At 43.6% G+C, this 16,980-nt stretch overlaps 2 protein-coding genes across 2 annotated transcripts; one reads left to right on the top strand and one right to left on the bottom strand.

The window, feature by feature from the left end:
- Positions 1 to 569: 569 nt before the first annotated feature.
- Positions 570 to 10,435, bottom strand: LOC116336148 (leucine-rich repeat neuronal protein 4). Its single transcript, XM_039618495.1, has 2 exons — positions 10,420 to 10,435; positions 570 to 2,332 (listed from the first exon to the last, which is right to left on the bottom strand). Exon 2 carries the CDS (start codon positions 2,317 to 2,319, stop codon positions 1,603 to 1,605), a length of 717 nt encoding a protein of 238 aa, XP_039474429.1. The 5' UTR covers positions 2,320 to 2,332; positions 10,420 to 10,435; the 3' UTR covers positions 570 to 1,602.
- A 1,076-nt stretch (positions 10,436 to 11,511) lies between these two features.
- Positions 11,512 to 16,782, top strand: si:ch1073-224n8.1 (B-cell CLL/lymphoma 6 member B protein). The gene is made up of 2 exons (XM_031760095.2): positions 11,512 to 12,712; positions 12,799 to 16,782. Exons 1-2 carry the CDS (start codon positions 12,004 to 12,006, stop codon positions 13,749 to 13,751), a joined length of 1,662 nt encoding a protein of 553 aa, XP_031615955.1. The 5' UTR covers positions 11,512 to 12,003; the 3' UTR covers positions 13,752 to 16,782.
- The last annotated feature ends 198 nt before the right edge of the window (positions 16,783 to 16,980 follow it).

Here is a 16,980-nt window from a genome sequence, read left to right as displayed (position 1 = left end):
CCCTCCCAGTCTGACAGTGACAGCAATGTGTGTCATAAAAGCAAACATCTTGAGGCCATTTGAGCCACTCAAACGAGCAGTCTGTTGTGTTTCCAAATTACAGATGTTAGATGACTTCCATGCTGCGCTCTGTGGTGTAAGTTGTGCAGTGAAGTTGGAATAAGGAAGACGCCATGCCAAGGGCGGTGGAACAACTCCATGGCAGCAGCAAAAGGGAATTATAACATTGCTGCGAGAAACGCAGATGGAGGCCTGAACATGAGATAAACTGAAGGGGGGGGGATTAAAATTTTGGACTTTCTTCTCATCATGGCAGAGAAAAAAAAAAAGGCCTCAAGCTTCTCATCAGCCCGATGCTGCGTGACGGGAAGTCTCAGATGGGATGAGACAGCCCTCGCAAAATCCATATCCCTCTGAAAAAGCGATTGTGTGACAGCTGGAAAAAACAGCATCAAACACTGGTGCTCGTCCAGGGTGCTGACATAACTTCCGTCAATAAGACAGATGGAAAAGCACACCCATCCTACCAAGTAAAAGATGATACAAAATGACACGTTTCGACACAGCTGTGGTGACTAAGGCGACGTTTTACTTCATTTTAATAGTCAGGCTCGAGCAAAAGTGGTCAATCAAACACATTTAACTTCCAGAGGCGAAAAAAAGAACACAATTGTAATAAATACAGTTTAAGTCAGGTTCAAACAATCAATCCATTCACGCTTTAATTACATACATGACACGAGGAGCTCTCACAGAGAGTTTCAAAGAAAACACTTCATTACAGCATGCTTTGATATCTCCAAAAGTAAGTGACAGCATCTCTTTCCTTTCCTGGGGGAGCCTTCCTAAGCCCTCATAGAGCAGAGGAGGCGGGTACGGCCCAGAGAGATCGCCAGCCCATCACAGAGCTCAACAGCAATCAAACCCTAATTATATTATATAAAAATTATAGTGCCATTTGAACCTTTGCTACTATCTTCTATGCCTTCTGCTGTACTCTTTCAAACAGAATTTGTGCCTGTTGTCATTTATGCTATTAACACTTTAATACACGTCACTATTTTGTAAACACAACTCCAAGAAACCTTTAATTTGCACACAAGATTAGGAAAGATACACTTCTGTCAAGTAATAAAGTCTTGGAGCACCATAGTGGCACTTTTCAAACTTTTATCATGTAAGCTTCAAATATTTTTACCCCACTATTAGCAGTTACACACTGTGCTGCTCAGCTAAGCAAGTTGAAAGCAGGGACCACATGCTGGGATGTTCCCTGATGTTTGTCTTCAGGGTTTCACTTCTGGGGAAAAAATATAATTTGCAAATAATGAATTCTGTGAGTAATTTTATGCATTTGTCGTGGATGTGGGACTTTCTTGAACGCACAGAGGGGTTTTCAGGAATTACAAGGCATCAGAGCATAACCAGTTCGATGTATTCATGTGAAATGAATACATCGCTGCTTCCTCTTGTTTTGAGAAAGCCTCGTGGTGCAGGAAACCTCAGATGTTATCATGTTTTCATAGCTAACTGCAATAATGCAGAAGAGTCTCAGAGCACAGACTTCTCTCGACGAGTGTCCAGTCTTGCGGTGCTTCCTGTTCACCCCGTCTCAGCTGTGTTGTGCATGGAGATGGTGGCCTCCTGTTTCCTTTGCCTCTTGTGCCTCCACAGCAGGACGGCCAGCAAGAGGAGCAGCAGGAAGCCCAGGGCTCCCCCGATGAGCCCTGCTGTCAGAGGCAGGCTGTTATCCCTGGGATGATACATCATACAAGATCCTTCACTGGCTCCGGCATCATTCACGGCCATCACGCAAACTTCTGCTATGTTGCCAATTTCGCCCACTCCTCCGCTTCTCCGGTCCTCCCCAAACTTCTGCCTCTCTTGCCCTCCTACAGTCACAACATAGTTTGTGACGTGTGAATAAGGTGTGCACCACTGAAGTACAACTTCGGACCCGTTCCAGGATACTGAGCTTAGTTTGGGCGCTTCTGGGGGCACATCATTTAAAGTGAACCCCGGACACAAGCAGTTAGAGGAGGTTGCAAGCTCAAAACAGGGGGTCTGGCCTTCAAGACAGGGATCATAGGCACACCGCTTAAGGGTCCCTCTACTTGGAATCGACGTCTTGGATGATCTAGTGGTTGTATCTTCATATTGATTGTAATCCTCATCTTTAACATGAGAATCCTCGTTTGAGTGTGCGTATGGGCCGTGAATTCCCATGGGATGCATCCCTTCTGAGCTCATAGGCAGGGGGCAGTAACCTCTGATGAAAAGCAGGCATAGGATCCCGAGTGGGAAAGTAAGGTCCCTCATGGCAGCCGTTGTACTGGAAATCATAAAAAAGTAGAATTCCATCAGAATTTTTTAGAATCTGTTTTTAAGCCCCTCGGGCTTCTAACTGTGTGTACATTTAGTAAGTCAGTTGCTTTGTCTCTTGTATGAAAGAGCCAGAATGAGAACATATTTCCCCCCTGATTCTGTGTCTTTTGGAGATGATCTACCTGCAGAGCGAAGGACGGTGTCGAATGAATCGACTGACTTGAATAAAGCGCGATTTTCAGTGGGAAAATAAATCGGTCAAAATCAAAACTTTTTTCCCAGCCCACATAGCTTTTAAATAGGCAAAATGACAAAATGCCGACACCTAAGTAGCTGAAATTGAGTGCTCTGCAAAGTGTTTATAAATGATGTCTAGTGTTGTATATCAAACTGCAAGTAATAGTCCTCATTTGTTAAGACTTGGAGGTTCCACACTCCACTTTAGCATTCCACTGGCCTATTGCACAAGAGGTTCAAATGCCTGCACGCCAGGAATCAGCGTAGGCTTGTCAGCTGTATCTAGTTACAGGAAAGCTGCTGCTTCTTGAGGATCCACACGAGCATACCTGAAATATGCTGTGTGGTGAACTTGCATAGCAACCTAACAACGGGGCCATTCAAAAATCTCAGTGTGGTGAACGGAGCAGGAGCCCCCATTGAATACTAATCTACTTTATGCAAGCTGTTTTGGCAACTTGCAGCTTAACGCTACTCACTGAAACTGTGTAATAAAAAGTATCCATTTACCTGTTTCTCGGAGAAGTTTGAAAACGTTATCAGACAACCGATGAGCTTCTTTCTCCTCGCCTCTCTTCCAGTTGCTCTCTCCGGCGTGCTCTCTCCCTCTTTATATGTTTTCCTTCTGCCTAACAATCACCTCCTTCTTTCTGTCCTCCCATAATCCCCCCTATCCCTTATTCCCTACGCTTCGGCTTCTGCACCAGCTCCACCTCCCTCTTTGCCAAATTGTTTAGTGATGTGTCTGTGAGTGAGCAGCTGTCCATGCCATTTAGTGGAGAAATACTATAGTCTGCTATTAGTTACATCACCACTGGTTAATTCGGTGACCACATTTTTTTTTTGTCTCATTCTTTCACAACAAGCACATTATTCAGAGCATGTCTCATTTGTTAATGAAGTCTTGTTTCCCTTTTAGGGGAGAAGGGATTTACAGAGACATGGAAAGCTTTAGCTTTGATTCATCTAAATGTTTTTAATCACTGACATAAGTAAGTGGCTCCAGACAACCTGAACAGCCTAACCCTTCACCTAAATAACACGTAGACTGTGACTTCCACTGAAACAGCTCCAGAGTCAAATCGAGGAAACTGTTTAGCAGCTGTTCACCGAATTACTAATAATGAAACCGACTGGATCTGTGGTGGGAATCTTTGGTAACGTATGTACTTATTTGTCCTTGAAGAAAAAATTAAAGCATAAAATAAATTGAGTAGAAAAGGTGGTGGATGTCAAAAGACAGTTCTGTATGAGATTATTTTTTTGTTACCTGATAAAAACTTGACGTGGCTTTAAACCCAGCTGTTCCCTCATATCTCTGCCCTGCTTTTGAGCTCAAGTCACAGAAAAACACAAAGCACACCGTCCTGTACCTGAGGGATACCTACAGCTCAGATAAAGTCTGTTTAAAACCGATGCACTGAATGAGTCACAATCCCGCTCAAATACCCAAATACATCGTTCCTGCCGTTATTCAGTAGACACCAGATGGATGAATTAAACATTTTATTTCCTATGTCATTATCAGGTGCGGTATAAGTGTTTGTCGCTTCTCGCTTCTATCTGTGGATGTGTGAACGTGTTTTTGGATATATAGGAGAGCGTGTGGGTGTGAAGGGGGCACGTATATATATCCGCATCCAGGATGCGTCTGAGTAATGCTCTGTTTATATTGTGCAGCGTGTGTTGTTATTATATCTGAGTTCAATACTGTTAAGCCTGCGTCAGTGTTCCTCTATATTTCATTTCACACACTGTAACAAATTTCTATGAAAATACAGGAAACTGTTCACTAATTGTATAATAAAGTACGTTAACTTTATGTTTTGGGTTTTTTTCTTTTTTTAACTTTGTTGGGCCCAGAAGCTCGTTAGTGTGTAAATGTTTAAGTTCAAGTAATTAATAAATGGGTATAGTCTAAGTCGTGGTTTGCATTTTGATTGCTGTGACTGTGCAGTCTGGCTTCCTGTGTTTGAGTGGCTCAAATCAGTGTTAAGCAAAAAACTGACCTCTCTGGCTTGGACAGGGTTGATCACACCCGGATAACATTCATATTCAGGGTGGTTAAAAAGTCAGCGTCAAGACTGTGTAATTCTGTGTAATTCTGTGTAATACAAATACTGAATCATGTGGTGGCATCACATCATTTGAATCAGTGTGATGGCAGCTAAAGAGCTGATAGTATTATACTGTTAAGCTATGTCCTTTATAACAAAGTAAGGGGGGATTTTATTCACAATAAGTCAACAAAACATTTAAGACACAAACTGTCTTTATAATTTAATGAAAGCAGAGAGGGTGTGACAGGCAATATGACAAATGTAAAGTCGCTGAGTAAGAAATCTTTCCCTGAAGTGACACAAATCCCAGCAGATGGTAACTGTTAAATGGGTTGTTGCATAATCCTGAAATGCACTACCCTTTTTTATTTGCCACAGATCACATCAGTTTTTCCTTTTAAAAAACACTGCCTGCGGCTGGGGATAGGTCTGCTTTCCTCATCAGAAATGACTCTATAAGGAATTGATTATTTTTATATATGAAACTAAAGCAGCACAAACAAACACTCTAAGGTCCTGTTATATCTGGAGCAGATCTCCACAGGAGATCTTGGTATGGTTAATAATGGTGCTCGCCTTCTTTCCACATGTGGTCACGTAAACCACTTACTGTTTTTTCCACGGCCTATAGGAAAAGAAAACAGTAAGTGGAAATTGTCCTGATAGTTCACATAATCGTTGTGAACAACCAGTATTAATATAAAAGGGAACATATGCTGAGGTCCTGAGGGTGTTCGTGTCTGAGAGGAGTCGGTCCGATTGTAAAGCAACAGCCAGGTTCTTATCTGGCTCATGCATCAGCCTGTGTCTCTAAAGGCGGAAAAAAATTTAGAGGGAATGCACAAAAACATCTTGATTACAGCAGATTTGTTCTGTGTGAGCCGTGACTGCAATGGGTGGATTTGACATTAATCAGTGTGCATGATGGACTGCACTGACATCTGCAAAACATAAAGTTCATGGTGCTTTTGGCCAGTTTCCTCAGCTTTAGTGGACCTTTAGTGGTTCTGTAAAGCTTCGCCTTGAGCAGACTGCAGATGTTTTCACCACAGAGTCAGCGTGACCAAGAGGTCAGTGACCTGGGCGTACTTCAGACTGTGAGCACTATTTGTATCTATTTTTTTTCTCCTCATCAAATGGCTGCTGTACTGCCAGGAATTGTGGAGCAAATTTCACCCTGAAACATGGGATTAAGGTTGTAAATCAGGATACACTCATCCATTACACTCTAATAAACACTTTTTGCTCTATTTGCTCCAGTAACCACCAGGCGGACTCAAAGCTTCATTAAACAGAAAAACCCAGGCAGCTACCCATCTGGACAATCCAAAAGCCTTCTGGTGAAAACTTTTATGGACAGAAGGCACAAAGACATTTGGCCACAATGACAGGTTAGGTATGCTTGGAAGCCTAAACGTGAGCACAATGAGTAGGACTACTACCTCCACATTATTTAACTTCACTTCAAATCAGCTTGGACACAATGGGGTGTTTCAGCAGGAAACGTGTGTATATATTCTGTATGTATACTTTTGAGGCTCTGTGGATTAGAATCCAAAATAAATTGATACTTGTGCCACCAGTACGTGTTTTTTTTTTAATGTCATTAAAGACGCTGTACATTCTTATCAACCTGGAAAAAGAACAGTTAAAAGCAGTCACTAAAAGACACAAAATTACCTTAACATTCACTCGCATGATGGCCATACGCAAACCTTGCCAAAAGTGCTGAAAAAACTGTGGCCACCTGGATGTTAAAAAAAAAATATTAGAAGAACTTAAAGCGATTTCTTTTCTATTTCACTGAACAAAATATTTAAAAAGTACCCCCCAAAAAGATTAATCTGATATTCATATTTGTAGCTGTAGTTCAGAGTAGAAGTAGAAAATGAAAGAAAAAAAATTGTATGAACTGAGACGTGTCTAAACTCGAATATTTTGTGAGATTAAAGTAAGACTAGAAAGGGAAAATTTCAGAAGAAATTTTATGTGTGCCTATGCCGCTGGTAATCAGTGTAGTCTGCCATTCATACGGCTACAGAGAGCAAAACTCAGCAGAGCAGCCATTCTCCACCATGAACTATGGTAAAAACAAACACCGCTCGCGCCTCACAGATGACACCTTACAGTTTTGGGTAAAGATGAAGTTGCTTTGTACAGCCCCGATTTGCAGACGCTGTGCACAGAGGTTCATGAGCAGAAGTCCCATTGTACCACGGCAGACCCGACAATGTTTGCATGAACACGCTTTGAAGCATTACGTTATGGACCACTTTTCACACATGGTTGGTGTACCCACACAACCGGCTGTAGCTTTTCAACTTACACACACCCAAAAAACAGCCGAGAGAGCACAAACAACGCCCGTGAGGCGTGATTGCAGATGCCGCTCAGGTGGGTCCACCTCCCCTGCAGCGGCACTGCAGACCACGCCCCGCCACACACATCAAACACGTAAAATAAATATTTATGCACTTTTGCATTCACTTTTTGTCTTTTGTTATTTTTACACAGTGTTCTGAATGATGAGCAATGGTCTACAGCCAATCTTGTGTATTATTATACAAACTTTGGTTGTAAGATTCAGATAACTATTTAATAAAAGCTAAATATTTTATATGAGAGTAAGAAAGAAAAGTATATCTTTGTGTCCACCTTTCTCTGTTAATGGCCTACCTGCCCCCTGGCAAAAGCTTTGCTAGATCCGCCCCTGCACAGTTACCAGCTGTCAGCTACACAAAAAAAGGAGCTTGGTGTTTACAGGAGTGCAGAATTATTAGGCAAATGAGTATTTTGTCCACATCATCCTCTTCATGCATGTTGTCTTACTCCAAGCTGTATAGGCTCGAAAGCCTACTACCAATTAATCATATTAGGTGATGTGCATCTCTGTAATGAGAAGGGTGTGGTCTAATGACATCAACACCCTATATCAGGTGTGCATAACTATTAGGCAACTTCCTTTCCTTTGGCAAAATGGGTCAAAAGAAGGACTTGACAGGCTCAGAAAAGTCAAAAATAGTGAGATATCTTGCAGAGGGATGCAGCAGTCTTAAAATTGCAAAGCTTCTGAAGCGTGATCATCGAACAATCAAGCGTTTCATTCAAAATAGTCAACAGGGTCATAAGAAGCGTGTGGAAAAACCAAGGCGCAAAATAACTGCCCATGAACTGAGAAAAGTCAAGCGTGCAGCTGCCAAGATGCCACTTGCCACCAGTTTGGCCATATTTCAGAGCTGCAGCATCACTAGTGCCCAAAAGCACAAGGTGTGCAATACTCAGAGACATGGCCAAGGTAAGAAAGGCTGAAAGACGACCACCACTGAACAAGACACACAAGCTGAAACGTCAAGACTGGGCCAAGAAATATCTCAAGACTGATTTTTCTAAGGTTTTATGGACTGATGAAATGAGAGTGAGTCTTGATGGGCCAGATGGATGGGCCCGTGGCTGGATTGGTAAAGGGCAGAGAGCTCCAGTCCGACTCAGGCGCCAGCAAGGTGGAGGTGGAGTACTGGTTTGGGCTGGTATCATCAAAGATGAGCTTGTGGGGCCTTTTCGGGGTTGAGGATGGAGTCAAGCTCAACTCCCAGTCCTACTGCCAGTTTCTGGAAGACACCTTCTTCAAGCACTGGTACAGGAAGAAGTCTGCATCCTTCAAGAAAAACATGATTTTCATGCAGGACAATGCTCCATCACACAGCGTCCAAGTACTCCACAGCGTGGCTGGCAAGAAAGGGTATAAAAGAAGAAAAACTAATGACATGGCCTCCTTGTTCACCTGATCTGAACCCCATTGAGAACCTGTGGTCCATCATCAAATGTGAGATTTACAAGGAGGAAAACAGTACACCTCTCTGAACAGTGTCTGGGAGGCTGTGGTTGCTGCTGCACGCAATGTTGATGGTGAACAGATCAAAACACTGACAGAATCCATGGATGGCAGGCTTTTGAGTGTCCTTGCAAAGAAAGGTGGCTATATTGGTCGCTGATTTGTTTTGCTTTGTTTTGAATGTCAGAAATGTATATTTGTGAATGTGGAGATGTTATATTGGTTTCACTGTAAATAATTGAATAAATAATAAATAAATAATTGAAATGGGTATATATTTGTTTTTGTTAAGCTGCCTAATAATTATGCACAGTAATAGTCACTTGCACACACAGATATCCCCTAAAATAGCTAAAACTAAAACAAACTAAAAACTACTTCCAAAAACATTCAGCTTTGATATTAATGAGTTTTTGGGTTCATTGAGAACATGGTTGTTGTTCAGTAATAAAATTATTCCTCAAAATACAACTTGCCTAATAATTCTGCACTCCCTGTATTTGTCTCTTAAAAACAGTTCATAACTTCCCTTTTTTCAGCTGTGGCTCCAGAAAACATCAGCTGATACTAGAAATTAAAATCAAATTAATTCTAACAACAGCTGATCAAGCTTAAACGTGCTGCTGTTCTTTAGCGCGATAAACAAGAGCGAAAAGCCGATCGTTGATCAGTTTCATGAGTGAAGTTGCAACTGGCGAGAGAATGACAGGGAGGCTTCGTAACGACAGAATAAATCGTAATGTTTTCTCTGAATGTGGGACGATTCCGTTTATGCGGCAACTCTGACGAACCAACCCTTATGAATATAATAAAGTTAAACCTCAGTAACTTACCACAAGACACAGCTGTCGTGCTAGCTAGCATGCAATACGATTGTAAAAGGTCAACTGGCGAAAATAAACTACACCTAAACTCTGTTTATATCTGACCCAAATAGAGTGCAGTTCATAACTTCTTACCTGAAATTCAGTTCACCCTCAGCTCCTGCCTTCGCTTTCCCTGATCCACGATTGACCTCCAGGTTAGCAACCACCTTCGCTTTCCCTGATCCACGATTGACCTCCAGGTTAGCAACCACCGTCGATCGGCGGTCGCCTGCCCCACCTCCTATGTGTGGTTCGCGGCATGTCCTTTCTGTCACACACCGGTGGATAGCTGCCCTCTGTTGTAGCTCCGGCTAGCTCCACCACCAAACAACTCAGTTATTTTTTCCACATCGACCAGCATCATCGGCCCATATAAGCGAAAAATAAGTCCAGCTAAGACACAGACCCTTGCCGGCGATCGGGCGATTAAACAAATTTTAGCCACCTCACTATCAGCCAAGCCTGGGTGGTTTTTCACGAAGGGTCGCTAGCAGCTAGCTAGCTAAGCTAAGCGGCGCTAGCTAGCTAGCCAGCCGGCTATCAGCAACACGTAAAGAGAACTGTTGCTAAATAAACTACACCTAAACTCGGTTTATATCTGACCCAAATAGAGTGCAGGTCATAACTTCTTACCTGAAATTCAGTTCACCTCACGCTCCTGCCTTCGCTTTCCCTGATCCACGATTGACCTCCGCGTTATTAAACACCGGACGATCGGCGGTAGCCTCACCGCCTTGTATGTCTCGTTCGCGGCATGTCCTTTCTGTCACACACGGTGGATAGCTGCCCTCTGTTGTAGCTCCACCACCAAACAACTCAGTTATTTTTCCACATCGACCAGCATCATCGGCCCATATAAACGAAAAATAAGTCCAGCTAAGACACAGACCCTTGCCGAGCGATTGGGCGATTAAACAAATTTTAGCCACCTCACTATCAGCCAAGCCTGGGTGGTTTTTCACGAAGGGTCGCTAGCCGCGCTAGCTAGCTAGCTAGCCAGCCGGCTATCAGCAACACGTAAGAGAACTGTTGCTAAATAAACTACACCTAAACTCGGTTTATATCTGACCCAAATAGAGTGCAGGTCATAACTTCTTACCTGAAATTCAGTTCACCTCACGCTCCTGCCTTCGCTTTCCCTGATCCACGATTGACCTCCGCGCTAGCAAACACCGGACGATCGGCGGTAGCCTCACCGCCTTGTATGTCTCGTTCGCGGCCTGTCCTTTCTGTCACACACCGGTGGATAGCTGCCCTCTGTTGTAGCTCCACCACCAAACAACTCAGTTATTTTTTCCACATCGACCAGCATCATCGGCCCATATAAACGAAAAATAAGTCCAGCTAAGACACAGACCCTTGCCGAGCGATCAGGCGATTAAACAAATTTTAGCCACCTCACTATCAGCCAAGCCTGGGTGGTTTTTCACGAAGGGCGCTAGCTAGCTAAGCTAGCGGCGCTAGCTAACTAACCCGACTATCAGCAACACTTAAGAGAATTGTCGCTAATATGGGATGTCTTGATAAAGCGAGCAGATATTTGAAGTTTACACACCTACATTCTCGCCTGAAAATATCTTAAAAGTGTATTTTGTGACCTAGAAACACGAATAAAAGACATAAAAGCAGTGGTGTCCGCCATTGTTTAACTTCGGCAGAGGGTGCTATGAATTATGGGATATGGAGTTTTGTAACAAGCATACAGATTTTCAGCCGTACTACTCCCGGTATACCACTAGAGAGCGCCAACCCACCACAAATAAAGTCTGTTTTTATGGAAATTGGCCTAAATTTGCACTAAAATCTAAATATTTCAAAAACTATAAAAGTCATAAACACCAAAAGTGTATACCATACTAGTCCAGCTCCAGCCGCACAAAATGATCTAACATATGTAACCCTATTTTCAAAACTGTTTGGCAGAGAAGCGCGGGAAAATTTTCACTAAAATATTAATATTTAAAAAACTATAATAGTTATAAACACCAAAAGTCATAGCACACCATTCCTGATCCAGCCGCACAAAATGAGGTAACATATATGAAGCTTGTCTCAAAACTGCGGGCGAGTTTAGCTGCAAAATTTCAGGCGGAAACTGAAGAATAATAATAATAATAATAAATCCGACGAATAGTAATATGTGTGCCTCTTGTCATAGGCACACATAATAAGAAGTCACTTGGTGCGCAGAACCTCCTGCGAGTCACTACCCTGGGTATAATAAACCCCTATCTTCTGACGTCAGAAACACGCGACGGGCCTGTGCTTACAGTCGCTGCAGACGGAGGCAGGAGATGGGTGAGTCGCTGTGCAGAGGGGACGTGTTTTGAACAATAACTCGTAGACTTTATTAGGACAGCTAAAGAGCGGCAGCACACCTCTCCATCAGGGCCGCAGCGTTAGCAGAGGTCCTCTGCCGTCTGGCCTTGTTACTCCTGCAGAGAGCGGGCTAGAGCCAGGCCCAGCGGAGAGTTACCTACATTGTTTTTGTCGGCAGCGCCAGTTAAACAGCTAATGAGGCGCATGTAGTCATTGACAGTCATTGCTCTCACACACTAAAGCAACAAAACCCGCAGAGTTTCCCCTCTCTTGCTGCTCAGATTTGTGAGCTGCTTTCAGGAGCGCGGCGTGTAAACGTTAGCTGACTGAACACCAGCTAGCTAACTGCATTATAATAATAATAATGACTTCCAGGAGGACGGGCTATGCTGGAAGCATGGATTCCTCCTCTCCGTCAAACAGCGGCAGCAGCTCGCTCCACAGTGGGAACCGCAAACAAAGCGCTGTTAGCATCCCCGACAGGATTGAGTCCTGTTACGATCGCAAAGTTGACAAGGGTGGATACGGAGGCTCGCAGGGCAGTGTTACGGTAACATCGCTCAAATCGCGTCTCGCCCCGACCATCCAAACCGCCATGTCCGCAGCAGTGGACACTCTGCTCGGGGAAGTGGTTCTAGTGCTCAATGAGACTCAGCAGGAGTTGCTGCATAAGGAGCAGGAGAACGAAAGGCTCAAAGTGCGCCTGGAAGTGTCTGAGAGGGAGCTGAAAACCCTGCAGGAGTGCCTGTGCAGTGCTCAGAAGCTCATAGATCAGCTTCAGGTGTCCTACACGGGCCCTCAGTCAATCAGTCAGTCAGTGTTTGCCCCGTCGCTGTCGTCCATGGCTTCCATGACTTTGGACAGGGACCACCAGAACCCCAGAAATGTGAATGGAGCGGGTGTCGACTTAGGTCTTGGTGGCTCTGTGGACGAGTCACTTCATGGGTTTGAACCAAGAGATGAGTACAAAATGTGCCAGCTTTCAATCCAGCCAGATGGTTCTGTGACCAACCACGCTCTGGACTCCTTCACATCCAACACATCTCATATGTGCTCCGATTCTGGCCGACCAGGTGAGTGTAGAGTGATGAGCTTTTGCATGGATTGATGACTGTGTTCAAACACGGTAATGATGTACATATTTCATTTTTGTCTTTAGACGAGAGGCAGTCTCAGGGACCTGGTGGAGCGTCCAGATTTGAGATCAAAGAGGAGCAGGGACCAGCTTCAGGCTCCACTCAGCCCAACAGGAAGGACAGCATAGCGGCGGGGGACGGAGAACGATCGTCACATAACGTGGGGGATCTTGGCTATGGTCAAGTTGGAGGAGAGGCGGGTTCCCAGCGATCTTTCCCTCACCCACTGCGTCACCAAAGACCCATGCGTGAATGCAGTAGTGCCTTGGGCGGACTTAATGGACAGAAACAGTTAGCTAGGACTCCTGGAGCAGGAAGAGGTGACAGCACTTCATCAGGCGGAGCTGAAGAATCTGCGGGACCATCAGCTCCTGACACGGCAGTGGTCGAGCCCCCTGGAGATCGGCCTCACCACTGCTTGGAGTGCGGAAAGACCTTCCGTCTGATCTCCAGCTTGAAGAAGCACATCCGCATCCACACAGGCGAGAAGCCGTACCCGTGTGGAGTCTGCGGCCGTCGGTTCCGCGAGTCAGGGGCGCTTAAAACCCACCTGCGCATACACACGGGGGAGAAGCCGTACTCTTGCTCAGAGTGCGGAAACTGCTTCCGCCACCTGGATGGTCTGCGTAAACATCGGCGCACCCACACGGGGGAGAAGCCCTACGTGTGTGCCATCTGCGGGAAGCGGCTGAGTCGCCTGCAGCACCTGAAACACCACCAGCTGATCCACACCGGAGAGAGGCCGTGCTGCTGCCCTTTCTGCAACCGCACTTTCAAAGAGCCTGCGGCTCTGCGGAAACACATCCGCACGCACCGCGAGGAAGGCGGTCACATGGGAATCAGCACCAATGAAGACGCTGACCCAGACGCCATGGATGACATTAATAACCTCCATCCAGCAGCTCCGTCTCCGCAGATGAGGTTTGGGGAGTGGGGAGCTGAGGAGGATGACAGCTCAGTTGTAGACTGTGTTTAGGTGGAGGTTAAAGAGGTGCCTCGCTGTTGGTGTTTTTAAAAAGCACGGACTGATGTGTTTGTGTAGTTTGATGGACCACGAGGTCATCTTCACTCCGCGGTGTTAGGGTGATGAACCAGGCTACATATAACCAGAGCCTTGGAGCTTAGTTTGTCAAAGATATTCAAGTCTTAAACGTTTAGATTTGAAGCTTAGTTTTAAATTACCACGGTACATTCTTCAGCAGCAGCTGTTCTTTCATACAGATGTTTATGGAGCAGTGCAGGTAGTGTACAGATTCCAGGAAATTGCTAGATTGCAAACTTTCTGGCAATAATTTGGGAAATTTATTGCAGACGTGGGCACAAGCCAAAAACTGTAAAAAAGGAAGGATATTTAAAAAAACAAACAAAACAAAACTGGGGAGCTGGGCATGAATTTATAAAACGCTCACAATAATGAAGGCATAGTTCTAGCTCATCCTTACTGTTACAGAAAAAGGATTTGGTAACAGCATGTTTAGTTTGTAGGTTTTTATTTTGTTTTTTGTTTTTTTTAAATCATAATAAATTGATCAGGTTTGGGTATTTATAATCACATCTATGAAACTGACCAATGACTAATGTGGGCGAATTTCCCTCAGCTGAAAGTAGCAGATAAAGGCCTTTACACACCAAGCACATTGTGGAAAAATGTCACAAAAATCAGAATTTATTTTGCATGCGAATTTGTCATGTAACGTCAAATCGACATCAAGCAATGAAGCGCTAATTCTGATGTTTCTGAGGAACAAAAAAAGAGGGAAGGAACAATGATTCTGAGTTCCTCCGATTATCACAAGCAGGGAGAATTTTATTGGTTTAATCCAGGAGTTGAAGCTGTATCACGGCAGCTTTCGTACATTTCAGACCACATCTGAGGAGGCAGAGAAATGAATTCGGAGAGCAGATTGACCCGGAGCAGCGTCTAGCTGTGTGTCTGAGGTAAAATAATATTATTTTACTGTTTCCATATAATTGTATGTTCAGCACCGGTGTGCGCTTTGAGCACACTTGTTGGAAAACGCAGTAATCTGATTGGTTAGCTCTGTTCATGCACATGCGAAAAACTAGAAAGAATTCATATTGGTATGAACGGCTGCATTAAGAACAGGCGAGGCTGCACAAAATATGTGTGAATTTTACATGTTTAATGTGTAAAGGCCTTAACACTCAACTTTCAAAATGCGTAAACTATGATGGCTTTACAGCCACTGTAGTCCAAGATGGTCTCCTTTCATGGTATATTAATATCTTCCCACCTCTGCTCCTTTCATCTTTGATGCTCACGCGTTATTTAATGCCAGATTTATATGCACAAGCTGACAGTTTCAGTGGTCACGGATCACGTTCGGCCCAGTCTACCAACTTTTATCCTGATTTCTTTTATGAAGGTGTTAGGGCTCATGTTCTTGGTATCATTGGTAGTAATATACCTTCTGAGATACAGTCACCAGGAGGAGTCAGGAGGTTGAGCAGGCCATCCACTAATCAGAAAGTTGATGGTTCAATGTCCGGCTGCTCCAGTGTGCACGCCAAAGCATCCCTGGGCAAAATAGTGACCCCAAAGTTGCTCATCAGAGTGTGAATGTGAGTGAATGAAGCATGCAGTAGAAAGCACTATATAAGAACCAGTCCATTCATCTGATTTCTTTCACTGACAACTTCAGTAAAACATCAGGTAGATACTTTATTGCCCTCTATAGGTGGAAACGGTAACATTTTAATCTAAAATATGCTGCTTTAAAAAAAGACAACATTATGCTTGTTTTTATTACACCACTGCTGTCACCGCTGTTTCCTTTTTATAATGAAAGGCTGTAGCAATGCCATATAAAACACTAACAGACCAAAAGCTAAAGTGTAATTTCAGCTATATTTGTGTGTGTGTGTGTGTGTGTGTGTGTGTGTGTGTGTGTGTGTGTGTGAGATGAATCATGAGCCATTTTTCCGTCAGCCATCACCCCCCCCTCTCTCTCTCTCTCAGCCAGTTCTCTCTTATCTCTTCCCGTCACTGTGCAGAGCCCTCATTGGTCCACAATTGTTATGTTATCAAACGGAAGTTATCTGTGTCGAAGACATGCTGTTTTGAAGAAATCACTCAGTGCATTTATTTGTTTATCAGATCATACAGGACTAGTTGAAGGCAATTAGCTGGCATCTTTATGCACCACATCAGGAGCTCAAACACTCTCCTGTTCTCTCTTCTCGCTAAATAACGTCTCCCTGTGGACCTCAGTTTGGCATTCCATTTTTATTTTATTTATTTTTTAGTTTTTTTCACGCTGCTACTGTATGTCTGGAAAGGCTTTCTTTTTCTGGACTTGTATCATTGTTACCAGGCAGTCGCTAGCAGACAGACGTTGGTGCTTGCATGTGCATATTCGTTCCTCCGCTGGCAGCAATGCCTCTCAGCCGTTTGTGTATATAAGAATGTAGTTAGAGCATTTTTATTCGGTTTAGTAAGGGTTGTGCTTAAGTTGTCGTGCAACAGTCTTTGTTTTGTTTTGTTTTTTAAAGGAAACACATGATGTGCTGAAAACAGCAGTATACTAACATACCATGTAAATGTATGTAACCCAGTTACATTTGTTCCTGATGCTACAGCGCACCAGGAGTTAACAGCAGAGCATTAATCTTCTCAGCCCTTTGAGCTAAACTGTCTGGTGTTATTTAACATGTGTACTACTATAATGACCTCCATGTAACTATTCTATGTACATTTACAAGTGCAAGTCATTTTAAAGTGACACTAAAAGTGTTAAATATTTGTCACTGTGTATACCAAGAAGGTAGTCTTTGCCCCAGATAAGCATATTTATTGTTTTTTGTATTACACATGGGTGGGTTTGAGGGGTGGGGGGGACCTTTGCATGTAGGTTTAAACAGAAATGGCATTATTCCCTAAGAAATCAGTGTTTAAATGTGAAATACTTTTTTATGCTTATTTGTTCACCCACTTCACATTCATACTGTACATGTTACTATATTAAAGGGCCTTGTTTATAATTCTGTTTTTTCTCTCTGGTGTGGTGTTTTGTTTTGTTTTTTTTGTTTTGTTTTTTTGAGGCGGAAAAAAGGGAAAAAGTTGCTTTAAAGCCAAAACACACCCAGATAATTTATATCGTGCATAGGTTGTAAATAATCTGTGAGCTCGATCAGCCGCGTAAGTGTTCACTCTGAGCCATGTAAAGCTGCCATTTCATCTTGTT

The sequence above is a fragment of the Oreochromis aureus genome, linkage group 10 (assembly GCF_013358895.1).
Source record: "Oreochromis aureus strain Israel breed Guangdong linkage group 10, ZZ_aureus, whole genome shotgun sequence".
NCBI classification, from domain to species: domain Eukaryota; kingdom Metazoa; phylum Chordata; class Actinopteri; order Cichliformes; family Cichlidae; genus Oreochromis; species Oreochromis aureus.
This window is presented reverse-complemented; position numbering and strand designations above follow the sequence as displayed.